The sequence below is a fragment of the Diplotaxodon limnothrissa genome, linkage group LG6 (assembly GCF_057381915.1).
Source record: "Diplotaxodon limnothrissa isolate DT_005_m linkage group LG6, D_limnothrissa_male_GT1.1, whole genome shotgun sequence".
Taxonomy (NCBI): domain Eukaryota; kingdom Metazoa; phylum Chordata; class Actinopteri; order Cichliformes; family Cichlidae; genus Diplotaxodon; species Diplotaxodon limnothrissa.
In genome coordinates, this window is record NC_140601.1 from 18956761 (window position 1) to 18972503 (window position 15743).

The following is a 15743-nucleotide window of genomic DNA, read 5'->3' on the forward strand; positions in this document are numbered from 1 at the left end:
ATGAAGTGAGGCGCACCCTGCGGGCTGTTAACCCGAGGAAGGCAGCCGGCCCAGATGGTGTACCAGGACGTGTGCTGAGAGACTGCGCAGACCAGCTTGCCTATATTTTCACCAGGATTTTTAACCAATCCCTTGAACAGTCAAACGTCCCACCCTGCCTCAAGACCTCCACCATAATACCCTTGCCCAAGAAACCTCATATCTCTAGCCTAAATGACTATAGACCAGTGGCACTAACCCCGGTGGTGATGAAGTGCTTTGAGAAACTTGTGCGTTACCACATCACAGCAGCCCTACCCAGCAGCCTTGACCCACACCAGTTTGCCTACAGAGCAAACCGATCGACAGAGGACGCCATAGCAACAGCACTCAATGTAGCATTAACACATCTGGAGAGGCAAGGAAGCTATGTGCGTATGCTCTTTGTGGATTATAGCTCGGCATTTAATACCATTCTTCCATACAAACTGGACGCCAAGCTAAAAGACCTAGGGCTTCCTCACAGCACCTGTAAGTGGATCAATAGCTTCCTCACCGACCGCAGACAGAGAGTGAGAGTGGGACGTTACACATCTCCAGCCCTAAATCTAAGCACTGGGTCGCCACAGGGCTGCGTGCTTAGTCCACTGCTCTACTCGCTTTATACACACGACTGCACCCCCGCCCACCAGAGCAACACCATTGTAAAGTTCGCAGATGACACTACTGTGGTGGGGCTCATATCTGGGGGAGATGAGTCTGCCTACAGAGATGAGGTGGAGCGGCTGTCTTCATGGTGCAAGGATAACAACCTTCTCCTAAACACGAAAAAGACCAAAGAACTCATAATTGACTACAGAAGACACAAGACAGAAATCCAACCACTAATCATCAGCGACGACTATGTGGAGAGGGTGGCAGACTTCTGCTTCTTGGGAGTCAGCATAGAGGGAAACCTATCCTGGAGTGTGAATACCTCTGAGCTACTGAAAAAGACACAACAGAGACTGTACTTTCTGAGAGTGCTTAGGAAGAACAACATCACACAGAGACTGCTGGTGTCTTTCTACAGAGCCTCCATCGAAAGCATACTAACGTACTGCATAGGCATATGGTACGCTAGCTGCACAGTGGCTCAGAGGAAAGCACTCCAGGGAGTAATCAACGCTGCCCAAAGGACAATCGGCTGCCCTCTCCTCAAACTGAAAGACCTACACAGTTCCCGCTGCCTCAAAAGAGCCCATAACATCATAAAGGACACCTCACACCCTGGACACTCCATGTTCGAACTGCTGCCTTCAGGTAAACGGTATAGAACAACATACACAAGGACTAACAGACTCAAACACAGTTTCTACCCAATTGCAATATCATGTCTCAATGCTACTAAAAGTAGATGACTTTCATTGCCCCTGTTGTCATTTGTGCCCTTGATGTTGGAATGCTTTCAGACATGTTTTGTTGGATGCGCTAACAAATTGAGTGATTGATTGTTTGAGTGATATATCAACTAGGTCGTATGTTGAGTGTCTGTATGGGGCCTTAGGCCTGGATTGCTTGGGTGTATTTACTGTATGAGAACACTGTATTTTATATGTATTTCTATCTTTTATATCATATCTATTATAGTTTATAAGTATTTATCTTTCGTGATGTTGCACTGACCGGAGACATCTTTCAATTTCATTGTACTTGTGACAATGACAATAAAGAATATTCTATTCTATTCTATTCTATGTGCTAACGGCTGTCTAAATGACTCGGGTAAAGTTTGTAGCATGCATGCTTGTTGTTTTTGTCTGCTTCCACTTGTCTTTGCACTAGGATGATGTCGGCGTAAATGTGCAGTCATATTCGTTGTGTTCCCACTAGTGCTTTCAGGTTAATCTCGTTGAAATGACGTTAACGCCACAACACGGCAAATCTCCGTTAACGAGCTACCCCTGCGTGGGGCTAGACGGCCAACACGTTAACGAGCTAACTGCGCTAACACACTAGTTCCCACCCATGTAATTGAGCATTGCGTGGCACATCCAACATACTGTTTTACTTTAGTCCATGACGCGCTTACCTTCAAGGTCATACGTCACATGAAAACCAAAATAATTCCAAACGCCAGATCTGAATGAGGGTGGGGGAGGTTCAATTTGCCATGTTGCAAGGAGAGCTTAACTTCTGTCTCGCTAGCTTGCCCTGCGCTCTTCCTTCTGACTATGCTGTCTGTGTTGAACGCTCAGTGGATCTGCGCTCGACAGTGCAGCCTAGGCGGAGTAGTCGAACGCAGATTCACTGAGCGCTCAACACAGACAGCATTGTCAGAAGGAAAGTTGATAAAATAAATTACAAATTTTGTATTGTTGATACATATGCGTACCGAACCGAAAGCACTGTATCGAACGGTTCAATATCGATACGAGTATCGTTGCACCCCTAGAAACTAGTCATAAAAAACACAACAGAAAGAAAAGAAAGAAATAACAACTTTCAATTGTCCAATTACTTTTGAGCCTCTGAAAATACAGGGCAATTTATAAAAGTGGCTGTAAGGCAAGGCAAGGCAAGGCAAGTTTATTTGTATAGCACAATTCAACAACAAGGTGATTCAAAGTGCTGTAGTTCATAAACAGTTAATGCAATACTTTTGTTAAACCCCTGGAATTAAAGCTGAACGTTTACAGTTCAATTACATCTTGAGTGTTTGATTTTAAATGCACTCTGATAGTCTAAAAAAGCCAATACTACACTAAATTGAGTCTCTGCCCAGAAACGTCAGGCTGGATCAGTGACCCTGAGCTATTCTTACTTATGCTGCTATAGGCTCAGGCTATTTAATTTCCAATCCCCACTATGTGATTAACTGTTGTCTACTTTCTTTTGTATTCATTTTTTATGATGTTTGTTGTTCCTAGTCTCTGTAGGATCCTGTTTCCTCATTCTATCTTCCTCATTGCTGCCTCCCTGAGCCTGGTTCAGCTGGAGGTCCCCTGTTGTTAAAACAAGGGGGTACACACATAAAAACCCCACTTTTTGGCATCCAGCAGTAGTGATGACTTTAGATTTAGTGATACAATATGTAAAACAAAATTATTAGTGTAAACATGTTTGTGTTATTTTCTGAAATTTCTATGATGTAAAGATTTTAATTTGTTCTTCTTATATTTAGGTAACCTGTTCCCTAAAGTGGCCGAGAAGCTTAATCAGGCAGCGCTGCCTGTTATCGACTTCGAAACCTGCAGTAAGCCTGCTTACTGGTGGGACACCCTCAGGCCCTCCATGATCTGTGCCGGCTACGAGTCCCCAGATGAGCTCAAGTCAGCCTGTCAGGTTTGACGACACATTTAGAAAAGAGTATTTGCTTGAATTAAGGATGCACTGACGTTTGGACAATATATCAATGCATCCATCATCTAAATGGACAGACTGAAAGTTGTTAGGAGACGATGAGACTGTTGTTCATTGTTTAAATTCCTTCCGAGTTATTTAAAAACATTACGTAAGTGTGCCCGCCTCTCTTCGTCTTTTATGCAGCTCCCTGAAAACGTTTTTGTTTGCGGTCATTCAGCCTTGATCTCAATGGCTGCTGCCCAGTTTGCAGGCGTAATTAGACAGAAGAACACAGAAACATTATTCGCCAGCATTAATGAGCAGCTGCTAGAAATGCAGCAATGTGAAAAATGGGACGTTTTACATTTTAGGAGCTTCATAAAGCACGATTCTGACATTTGCCTAATGAATACTTTGTCAGGCTGTTAATAAAGACTGACTTCTACAAATTCAAGGTCACAGAGACGATTTACAGCAGCTGCCAAAATCTAATGTTCTGCAGTGCATCATAAGTAGATCTTTGCTGATTTCTTTGTCCCGCTGTCTCCTGGTAGGGTGACTCCGGCGGTCCCCTCGCCTGCACAGCTGCCACTGCTGCTGGAGGAACAAATACAACCTGGGAGGTGCACGGCATTGTCAGCTTTGGAGCTCAGGGCTGCATCAGAGACAAGAAACCATCAGTGTTTACCCGCGTTTCCGCCTTCAGTGACTGGATCGACAGCAACATCAAGAAGTATATTTATGAAAGCAGAAAAGCTTTGTAAAGCTGACATCTTTAGGTAGAGATTATTCCATGTTTAGATTTATTTTTTTCTCTTTAAAACCCCCTGAATGTAACAAATGCTGACCAGCAGCACCAACCTACAAGGTTGCATTGCGCCCCGTAAAATAATTTAGTAAATAACATATTGCTTGTACGTTTCTATATATTAAACACTGCTGAACATTTTAAGCAAATTATATTTAAGCAAATATTTGTAAAATAATTTGTAAAATAATGAATAAATATATCATGTATAAATAAAAAATACATATCTATAAAGCTTGCAGTTACTGTTTCCTTTTACTTTATAGTGCTGTGTTCAAAATGAATATTTTAACTGTAATAAAAAGTGTAGTGTTAAAAAAAAATCAAGGTTAATAACAATTAATGGTCATTTTATATAACTTAATTTGCCAGCCACTGTCTTGTTGTGTTTTAATGTCTCTCTGACCAGCTGTTTATCTGTTATATTCAGTCCACAACCATACGTAAAAAAAAAAAAAAAAAGAAGAAGGACATCAAAGAACAAAAAAATAAAAGGTTGGTTTAAATTTTAGATGCTGCAAATAATAGAATACAAAAATCACCATTGGTCTGATAAAACTACATGAGGCTCTGAAGCCGTTTCCTGTTTTTGCATGCACTTTAATACAGCGTTGAGTAAAACATTACTTCATTGCTCTTCCAGTCACTGATTAGCTCTGTTCTCTGGTAGATGAATGTTGCAGCACATATTTAAAGTTTTGGGGGTTTAACCCCCTTGATCACATGACCAGGCCTCTGAGCCAATGAAAAAACTCGGCTCAGATTTCAGCCTAGGAGAAGGAGAGGAGGGGGGGAATGAAGAGGGAGGAAGAGAGAAAGAGACAAGCTCTAATCTGTGCTCATGGTCTGCCGGTAGTGACAGGACTTCCTCAGATTTTTTTTTCCCCCTGGTTGGATTATATGTGTTTTTTTAGAGTATCTGAATGGCTCAGTGTGAGGCGCAAAAGATTCCCAGCCCTGGGAAAAGTCTAGTGTGTCCTGGAAAAGAGTGAGGAGCGGAGGAGGGGAGCCAGCTGTACTTTTTCTCCTCATCTTTCCCCGGAGTGCCGGCGTTTTTTTCTGTGGGAGAATGGGGGCAGGAGCTATGACCATCTGTGTGAGTAGAAACTACAAAGCTTGAGTTGACTTCCTAATCGACCTGTAATTAAGAGCTGAAGAACATATAACGGGACTGTTCTGCTCAGTGTCTGTCTACAAACTCATTTGTGATGGGGTGTGTTGTCTCTTTAAAATGTCCTGGAGGGACAAATATTCCTTTCCTAAAGTAAATCTTAACTTTCCCTTCCTCAGCTAACTTATTACCAAAAATCCATGACTCATAGGGCTGTAATGACCAATCTACTTGCTTGAAAGTACTTCCTCTTACTGTAGGGCAACAGTAAATTTATTCTAGCATCTTTAAAAAACAACAACTGTAAAAAAAAACAAAAAAAAACAAAACAGAAACACTGTATGTTTTGTTTTCAGTCAACACCAGTAATTTTTTCCAAGCATGTGATCACTTCCAGAAATGAAAATAAGAGTTGTCACCAGCACTGCACCGGGATATTCTATTTTATTTAATGTTTTTCTTCTTGCAGTAGTAACTGTGAGCTCTGCAGCTGTTGCTTCAGGGTTCCTGTGGTGCTTTTGCTGCCAGTTGCTTCAATGGCCACCCAGACAGGGAAGGAGGGAGGGACAAGGGAGGTGGGGAGTGGAGGAAAAGAAGGGCACATGCTTGGGCTTGCTATCCCCTTCATGAGCAAGTAGAAGACAAGACAGGGTTGGAAAAGTCATTTCGCATTGTGGGCCACATCTTAAATTAGCAGGATGAGTGTAAAGTCATTGTAAAGTAGTTTAACTGCACATTTAATCCCCTCAGTATAAGAAAATTAATTGCAGTTCCAACAGTACATCACATTTTTTTCCACATTTAAATTATTTATGTATTACTTCATTACATTGGTGTAGTATGAATGACTGTGAGGGAGTCTTTGTCAGCAGGACAGGCTATAAAATTTATGAAACTTAAGTTAAAAGTGCAAAATTTTTGACCTCCTTCACATTTTCTGAAGCCTTCCAGTGGGCCGGATTGGAATCTGCTAGGCCGATTCTGGACCCAGACCTTAAGTTTGACACCCCTATGCTAGATGGGTTGTACCGACCGTTAGCAGTCTATTTACAGGACAATACTTCTAAAAGATTTCACTCACCCAAAGTGTCGAAACCAAAGGATTCCCACAGAAAATGTTTGAGACACTTCTGAAGCAAGGGGAAACAATTCCTTCCCCCAGGTCCTTGTCAATAAGTTTCCTTAATAAGTTTCCTTTTCACTGTCAGATGTTGAAGTGTGAAAATATCTTAAAAACAAAGGAGGGGACGAGCATCTTTGGCTGAATCCCAGCAACAATGGAGGCGATTGTGTTTGCATTCAAATTGCTGAGGGGAAACTTAACAAACAACCCCAAAACCTGCTATAAAACTTTTCATCTCAGTGTTTGCCTACTGTGTGAATTCAGAAGTAAGACTGCGATTCATTTCTATCTGCCATGATGATGATAGTAAAGGAAGATTTAGTGGGACATCTGCTCCGTTGGGCCCCTTACAGTCAGTCTCACAGTCAGACTTAGCTCAGACCAGCTTAACTCCTTAACACCTGCAGTAGTAGTAGCACAGGAGCCCAGACTGTAACTCTGAGAGGTCCAACTATGGCCACATAAACTCAATTATATACATAAACAATCATTTGTGCAAGCGGAAAATCTAAAGATTAATGAAGATAGTTTGTGTTTAGCGTGTCTGGCAACTATTAAGACGTGTTCAGCCTTTATAAATGCTGATTTAAGTGATAATGTATGTTGTATTAACACAGTCGGAGCATCTGCCACGCTAAAGATTTTGTCTCCTTACCCATCTTAGCACCATCTGTGAGGTGGGTTTTAATCAGCAGATGACTCTAGCTTCTGTGTCTTAGCAAGTGGTGAGTAAAGGGGAAAAAAATCATATTACAACCACCGTGCCACTATGGACCTTATTGTAGCCACATTTTAACCCAGGTCTCTTCTGATCGTTGACATGCTGAAAAATAAAGCCGTTGCCAGTCAGATGATTTCCACGTGTTATTGCATGGTGGATGAAAATCTGATGGTACTTTCTTTGTTCAGAATTCCATCAGTTTTGACAAGATCCCTGAAATGCAGCCCCAAACAATAACAGTGCATGTTCACGACAGTCTATCACATCTGTTGCCCCTCATTTTTCAGTCCAGATTTTGTGTAATTTGGCATACATCATCATCGTTTTTGCCCTGCTCCCCTTCCTTAAGAATGGCTTCCTGACAGTCGTCTTTCCACTGAGACTATTTCTGATGAGGCTTCAGTGAATGGTAGATGGCTCAACTGAACGACCAGACACATCGCTCAGGTCCTTTGTCAGGTTGCTGCTGGAATTTTCCTGTTTCATCATCAGATGAGTAGTTTAACAAAAAATAAATAAATAAATTCCTCTGAAAATGCTCAGGTACAAGGACTGAAAATGAGTGAAAAAGCAGCCGATGTGCAAAGATTAAGATTATGTTAAAAATGTAAAAGAAAGTTTGGCTCCTTGGAAGCAAAATATTAAAGAAATATGGAGTGACTCAAGACTTTTGCTCAGGACTGTAAATATGCTAAATGAATGAGTAATTTGCTGGAAAGTTATGGTTTGCTCTCAGAGACAGACAACAAGCAAGTGTATCTTAAAGTCTCTGTATGCAGATACAGAGACCATGGGGATGCTGTTTGCCTCGGTATCTTACCAGGTAAACATCATATTCAGGTTTTGAATTGGCTCAGCTTGGCTAAGAGCACATAAAGTGTAAAACCTAACTAAGTGTATCAAAACACCTGCTGTACTTAACTTCAATTCTTAGTTACCTCAGTACTGTTAGTATTTTTTGGTACACCTAAAAGAAAAATGCTGCTCTCTTTAATTTGATAATCATATATAAAATGAGACATATGGGTCTATATCTATATGTATTGAATAGCCTATGTGAAGTAAACAATTATATATAAGTAGCAAATCAGAAAATGTAATAATATGTTTTACCATATTATATTTTGTATTTATTTCTCAATGAGATTAGCAATGGAAAATGTAATTTTACTTGTAGTACAATGAGCCTCTCCTCTTAAGGTATTATATCAGTCTGATCTGATATCCTTACTATCGTTCAGATTCCTGGCAGCTGAGCATATACCACATGTGCTTCTCTAAATATGTGCTCATATGCCTATTTGTGCATGTGTGTGTATATGTGTCACTCTGGCAGTGTCTTTAACCAAAGATGTGTTGCGAGGTAACCTGATATTTGTCGTAGCAACTCATGCACAGCCAGCTCTCCTCTTTATCTTCCTGCTGCCCTCAGCACACGGTGTCCTGTAAGAGCATGGCAGAGTGACTGAAAGAGCTCTGTGTGTAGTCAGCCACTTCATGAGCAGCAGCACACACATTCTACTCTTTGGGATGAAGTGCGCTTTCCTGTGTAACAGGTGTCTACAAAGATGTCTGTCTCTGCTTCCATAGTGTCAGTGTCTGACTGCTGCTGTCTGCTCTCCCTGCAGCACAACAAGGCGGCGGTGCAGGTTAAAGAAGACATGAAGAAGATGGTCCAGATGCCCATCCCGAGACCCAGGATAGTCGCACCCAAGCACACCAAGGTGTTTGGAGCGTCTCTGTTTGAGTTGCGAAACCAGGGGCTGCTGGAGGATGGGGTGCCTCTGGTGGTGCGGAGGATGGTGGAGCATCTCCGCAAGCATGGTGAGGCAAAAATGCATGAGAGCACTGGAGGAGAAGTGCAACCTTTGGCTATCTTTTATTTCTTTGAGTTTTTGCTGAATACAATTGGTCTTGCATGCTGAGAAGATGGTGCACATACATTTTTGAATATCCAATCCTACTGGTGTCACTACATAAATACAGCTTTATAGTGCCACCTAGGTTTTCTTGTATTACATAATTTGTTCTAAATAAATCATACAGTTATACAATAATCAGAAACCTCATTATGTCAATCCTCTGAGTCTTGTTAATATGAGCCGGATAAGAATTAGACCAGAGCAACTTTACTAGACTACTGACATAGAGTTAAATGTTTTTTTTGTCATTGCATGCATTATTAATATTTCTCACAGACTTGCCATCTCACTCTTCAATTAGTTACTCTTGATAATCAGCCACAATCATTTTAATACTTCATCATTTAATTTGCTGCAGACAAAAACAATGCACAGTTGAATCACTTTCACAAGCACAAGTTTCCATCATCATCATCTAAAACCAGATATACAGAAAACAAAAGAGACTAAACATGTAATAGTTTTCAATGAGACGAACAATTTAAAAAGCAAATTTGTTGCTAAATAAATAAATATAATCACACAAATCCACAGCTCTTGCTTTGACAAACGATCAGCCAACAGATTTCTCCAGAAAAAATGTATATAGATATTAATATATAAAATGATCAACCATAACGCATAGTTAAAAAAAACAAAACAGAACTTGTAAATTTTCTATATTAACCTACATTATTTTCTGTAGTTCTTCTGTTTGAACACTAGATGTCCCTACAAGAAAACGATATCCTACTCAGGTCAACTGAAAACATAGGCCTCTTTTAAAGCAATTATTGGAGTGTGTTTAATTTGACTTAAACTCGCTGTGCAATCATTTCACTGGCCTATGTATTTAAAGGCTGTCTCATAACCAGGTAAGGTAAGCGTGGAGGGAAATAATATAATTCCTTATGGGCCAACAAACATAGATAGCCTACATGTTAGAGCTGTGGATGTGGCCTTGAGATTTCTTCCTCCATTAAGTCACCCTGAAGGACAAATTTCATTTTTGCAAGTAGTGCTTAAAGCAATTAATTTTTTTAATTGGTTCTTGTTTTGTTTTGTTTATTTATTTTTAAGAAATAAATGTATAATCCAGTGAATAACGCTGTCACTTATTTCTGAATAGTATTATTTGGCCAGAAAATAGTTCCAAATAACTACTCCTATTATTATGGGTATTAGTGTGCCATTTTATTAGCTGTTAAAAACAAAACTTCAAGGGTCTACAACATGAGTTGAAATCTTTTAGTAAGATTTTTTTTTAAAATATTTTATCATAGTATTATTATTATTATTATTTTGTTATAAAATACTAAGTGTGACAAAGTAAGGTTAGCAACAGGTGTTGATAAGGCAAAAGGCAGTTGTTAAGGTTTTAGCAAGCACTTAGCAACGCTAACTAGCAACATAATCAAAACAGATACCAAAAACAAAACACTGACAGCTATTAACACAAATCTAAGCTGCTAATTTCATGTTCACAGACTAGGGCTGTTCATATGATATGATGACGATATAAAAACTTTTATCGTTTCATTTTATGCTATCCTTTGTTTCGTGGTGTCGCAAAATAAACTGTTTACGGCAATATTTTGTCATGGTTTTGATGGTCACTGTAGTGGCTATATTAATTTCTTAAAGTTCTCTCTTTCTCTTATATTTAATATAACCACACTAGGGATGGACAAGCGCCTGTTTTTATGCGTTGTCGTTAGCAACAACGATGGTAAAACCATTGCGTGTCCGCTTGTTTATGTTCCACATAAACCTTTCACAATAAAGCTCAAGATCCTGTTGAGATTTTTCAAAATAAACTGAATCACGTGAAAGAGCAGATTATTTACGGATGAGAAGTAAAAAAAGCCGCCAGGTGCTAAAAAATAAACCTTAGACTCAAACGTTAGAACAGGCTTTTCCCCGCAGCACACTGTGTAATAAATACTCACAAAGAAAGCATTACTATGGCCTTAGTGCGTTTAGACTAATTAAAAATAGTGATAATGCTAACAGCAAATACAAAAGTGTAGTTATTTAATACTAAAATGGCATGCAAAAAAACCCCAGCTAATTGTGAGTTTGGCAATAAAGTAAAAGGAAAATATTCCTGACTAGTATCTGTTAAGTTACACTAAATTAAAATTTTCATATATAAGAATGTCACTTGCTATTTTTTTCTCAGTGTGTTGTTGATCTGCTCAATATAAAGAATTAAAAAATAAAAAGATGGTTAACAGATAAACCTTTAGATTTTATATTTTTCACAATTTCACTTCTTGGTCACAAAAGTGCCTTTACATGAAGGAAATTCAGACTTGATAGCAGTGCCAGGATGTAACAGTGGGTCAGAAAAGATCCTTGCAAGTCATGGTTACAGTGCAAATCTGCAAATTGCTCTATATTCTCTGAGAATGTAAAGTCTGCTACCAAGGAAAAATTAAATTAAACTTACATTTACTATTTAAGAAAAATAAAATATTTTTAATAATGATTTAGTTTAGTTTTATTTGGATAGCACCAAATCACAACATCAGTCACCTCAAGCCCCCTTATATTTTAAGGTAAAAATCCTATAATATTACGAGAGAAAACCCCAACAATCAGACTGCCCCTTTTAAGCAAGCACTTGGCAACAGTGGGAAGGAAAAACTCCCTTTTAACAGGAAAAAACCTCTGGCAGAATCAGGCTCAGGAAGCACAGTGCTCAATTAGGGTGATATGATACTTTGAGGTCATAAGATAAGATGGGGACTGATCATTCAAGACCTTGTAAGTGAGGATTTCTTTATTTGTAATATTTTTTGTCTCTTAACTCCTCCAGCACTGCATCAGGAAGGTCTGTTCAGGGTAAATGGAAACGTCCGTGCTGTGGAGACCCTGAAGCAGCATTTGGAGGGTGGTGGTGATGTGAACCTGCTCTCTGAATCTGATTCCTGTACTGTTGCCAGCTTGCTCAAACAGTACCTGAGAGATCTCCCCGGGGGTCTGGTAGTCATGACAGTCCAGCAGGCACTAATACAGCACTACCAAGGTAAATCACCAACATGTAGTCCTACCTTTTGTGCTATTTTTTTTATAGGCAGTGTATAAAAATTATCCTGCAACATGTGTGGGTCAGTGTTTTTGTTTTTTTGACTGGCAAAATGTGATCATGTCGATATTATTGGATACACCTCTCCAGTGTAATGTAGATCTGGGTCATGACTGACTGGATGATCAGCAAGACTATCTTTAGCTGGTGAATTTTACGATTAGCCGCGCAGTCGTCTACAGCAGGCGGAGCATTTATATACTGCGTTTGCTTGTGAGAGAGGGTGGTAATATGAAGGGTGATGGGCCAGATTTTTCTGGTAATAAACCTTTGAGGTCATAAAAGGTAAAGTGAGTCATTTAGCAAGAAAAGCATCTGCGATCGCTCCCAGCTTCAGTGCTAGGTTTAATCCGTTTGATGGGAGTGGTGTATACTTTATCTGCTGCATTCCCTTTGCTTTCATAGACCCCATGAATGTCAGCCTGAGTAGTGACGCTGCTCCTGACGATAACTGGAGAATAAGATTATTTTGCTGGTTTTTGTTCAACTGTTTTGTTTCTACCAGGCGTGTTTCATTATTTTATCCAGAGAAAATCCCAAGCAGTTGGTTATTAAATCTTTCTGAATGCCAGGATTTTCTGCATTACACATTTTAACATGACAAAACTTTTAGAAGTATTAAAAAAAGTTGCTATTGCTATCAGATTTAAATCAAAGAACTTAAGACTGGTATTAATCTTTTTTATTTCAAATTAAAAGAAAAATAAATGATTTTGATTATCAGTGTTTAATGGCAGTCGTCAACGCTTTTGTTGTCTCTTCTTTGTGTATAGTTAAGTTAAATAACTTTGTACCATTGAGCTATATTTCATCACATATTTGTCTATAATACTTTTGCTATGTCTCTACTATATTTTCCCAGAGCTGCTAAAAATATTATATTATAATGTTTTTGCAACAACTGAAAGTTTTTCTAATTCTGCTGAAGGAGAAATTCAGACCTCACAGAAAAGTATATGATAACCTAGTGTATATGGTTACATTTTGTATGTACATATGCATGCAACACGAGATGTATACTCTAATCAGCTCTTTCTGTAGAAACACCAGACCCTATTTTGGTTAAGTCAAGATCTTAAACACTACATAAATAACAACAACTAATACATTTTTATTCTCATTTAAATTAGTATCTTTAATTTCTAGTATACCTTCATGCATGGTGTTACTTTCTCTTGTATTGTGCACCTGTGTCCTGTTTCCTCTGTTTATGTGCAGTGTACACATCTGTTAAAGCACAACCTTTTTTTTTCCCTAAAATACATCCATAATAAACATACAGGTGGACACACACACACAGAATCTGAACTTTACTCAGCTGTCACAAGAGCAGCCGTGAAAGCTCTGGGTGATTACTGCCCGTCTCCAAACTGAGACAGATGTACCCACATACCCACATTCGTACGCATGCATGCACATTCACATAGACCTACAGTGCACACTCACAACGTTTGCGTCACTAAGTCATTTGGGATCAGCAGTCGTATCCGTTTATCCACCTCTGACCCAATTATGTACCCCCAGTAATAGCATCAACATATTTTGAGGCAGTAATGCTCAGGTATTAGAAGTCACCATAACCCAAGATTAGATATTATAGAGGGATGATGGATTGAGCTGTTACTCCCTTCTGGAGATAGGCTGTAATAGTATTCATTATACTTGGAATTTTACTTGAATTTTTGTTAATTAATTCTGTGTAAACAGACCAAAGCAGAATGTCCTTGTTAATGAAAAACTTGAAGCACAAGTGCATTACTAATCTTTCCACTAAAGGTTGTTTGCCAGGGATTTCATAAACTACACACATTGAATTTAAAAAAAAATCCTATAACCTTTTGTATCTGTAGAGCGTGGTGGTGATGATGACACCTGGGCAGACGTGAGACACCTTCTCCTGCAGCTTCCAGATGTCCACTACAGTCTCCTGCACTACCTCTGCCATTTCCTCACCCTTGTGGAGAGCAGCCACAAGGACAACCGCATGACTGCCCTCAACCTCGCTACTGTGTTTGGACCCAGCATGTTCCAGTGAGTGAAACATTTCTTTAGATTAGATGTGGTTAAACAGTCCAAATACACACCTGTGCACCATATCACTCCATGTAAGAGGGCATTTCTTCTTGCTGAAAGCTATAGTCACAGCCTTCTGGCCATCCATCAGTTTTCTTCCGCTTATTCAATCCACAAAGGCCTCGCTTGCCTTGTGGATTTGAACTCACAACCTCCTCCTGTTAGCCAGCACAGTGCTAACCACTACACCCACTGTACCTGGTGCCTCATTTATAAAAATGTGAGAATTTTACATTCAAATTTATACTTTGAATTTCCATTAAAGAAAATGCTTTTTTAAGCTGATTCTATGTTTTCTGTTGTGTATTTTTGTATAAATGCCTTTTCATACAGAGTTTTCATGTAATTTCACTGTTTACATGAAATAAATCAGTGTTGATTCCCCAGTTTTGTAGTCTGATTAATAAACAAGGGCTCTGCCTCTGTCACATTGCATTACACGTGAAAAATCCCTGATTCAAGACATAGACTCCTAGTGCCGCCCTCAATCCTGGATAAATGGAAAGGTTGCGTCAGAAAAGGCATCCAGTGTAAAATCCAGTGTTTGGCCAGAAGGTGATGCTGTAGTTTACTGAGTGAGTAGAGAAGCAGATTGTCAGGAGAGCATAAAAATTTCATGTTTTGAAGAATAAAGTGCTAAAAATAAAGGGTGAGGAAGTAGCAGAGGTAGCAGAAGAGTGAATGATTAGAAATTAAATATAAGTTACCACAAATTTTAAAGGCAGTCAGTAGTTTTTTTTGTTTTGTTTTTTTTCAATTAACTGACTTAACAAAGGTCACTCAGAAAGCTAATCAGTTTGATTTACCTGTGCATTTAAAATACAAAGCACAAGTTCAGCTTGGTACCCTGTTTGCAGATGTGAAAATGTTCAGAAATAAATTATACAGTATGTGGCCGTGTCTCAGGCTTCTGAGCTCAAGTTTTAAATTTTCTGATAGGCTTACTCGGTGGCCAGTTTTAATGTTAGTAAGCTATACTAGTTAGTAATAAATAGTATTTGCTAGTAGTAGGCTGGACCCCCTTTGTGCTATATGAGCTGCATATCCATGTTGTGAATCTCCCAGTCTTCACATCCCGAAGGTGCTGTATAGATTGAGACCTGGTGACTGTGCAGGCCTTTTGAGTATAATGACTCATTGAACCCGCTGATTCAAGAAACCAGTCTTTGTGACATGGCATCCTGTCCTGCTGAAAAAAGCAAACAGAAGACCGATACACTCGGGTCATAATGGGATGGTTGATAATAACTCACTCAATGTGTGCAAAGACCATACCATACCAAGACCAAGACAAGACCATACCATGTAACTGTAGTGTTGTCTAGACTGATAGCCAGTGGGAATCTCCAGCGATAAATTGGTTAATTAAGGCCGGGATTCCCGTGGAAACTGATATAAGAGACACTGTAATGGATACTCTTTCATACTGTACAGTCTGTTCTCTTCAGACTGTGTAAAGGTTATATAATTAGACCTACAGATAGGCCCACAGCCCGGTGTACATCTCACACAGCTGTTCGGCAGTATCATACAAACTTGTTATAGAAGCTGGATTCAGTCTGACAACTTGGGGACTTACTTTCTATTTCAGTATCAAGATTACAGCTTAGTT

At 39.4% G+C, this 15743-nt stretch overlaps 2 protein-coding genes across 2 annotated transcripts in view; both read left to right on the plus strand.

The window, feature by feature from the left end:
- LOC146630409 (ovochymase-2) overlaps positions 1-4211 on the plus strand; it is a 36816-nt gene extending 32605 nt beyond the window's left edge. Inside the window, exons 24-25 of the mRNA XM_085356902.1 lie at positions 3143-3303; positions 3858-4211. Of these exons, the coding sequence (XP_085213028.1) occupies positions 3143-3303; positions 3858-4067 (371 nt within the window). The 3' untranslated portion in view covers positions 4068-4211. The remainder of the gene's footprint in view (positions 1-3142; positions 3304-3857) is intronic.
- Positions 4212-5180: 969 nt separating this feature from the next.
- fam13a (family with sequence similarity 13 member A) overlaps positions 5181-15743 on the plus strand; it is a 49916-nt gene continuing 39353 nt past the window's right edge. Inside the window, exons 1-4 of the mRNA XM_085356903.1 lie at positions 5181-5207; positions 8695-8890; positions 11789-11998; positions 13909-14089. Coding sequence (XP_085213029.1) covers positions 5181-5207; positions 8695-8890; positions 11789-11998; positions 13909-14089 — 614 coding nt within the window. The remainder of the gene's footprint in view (positions 5208-8694; positions 8891-11788; positions 11999-13908; positions 14090-15743) is intronic.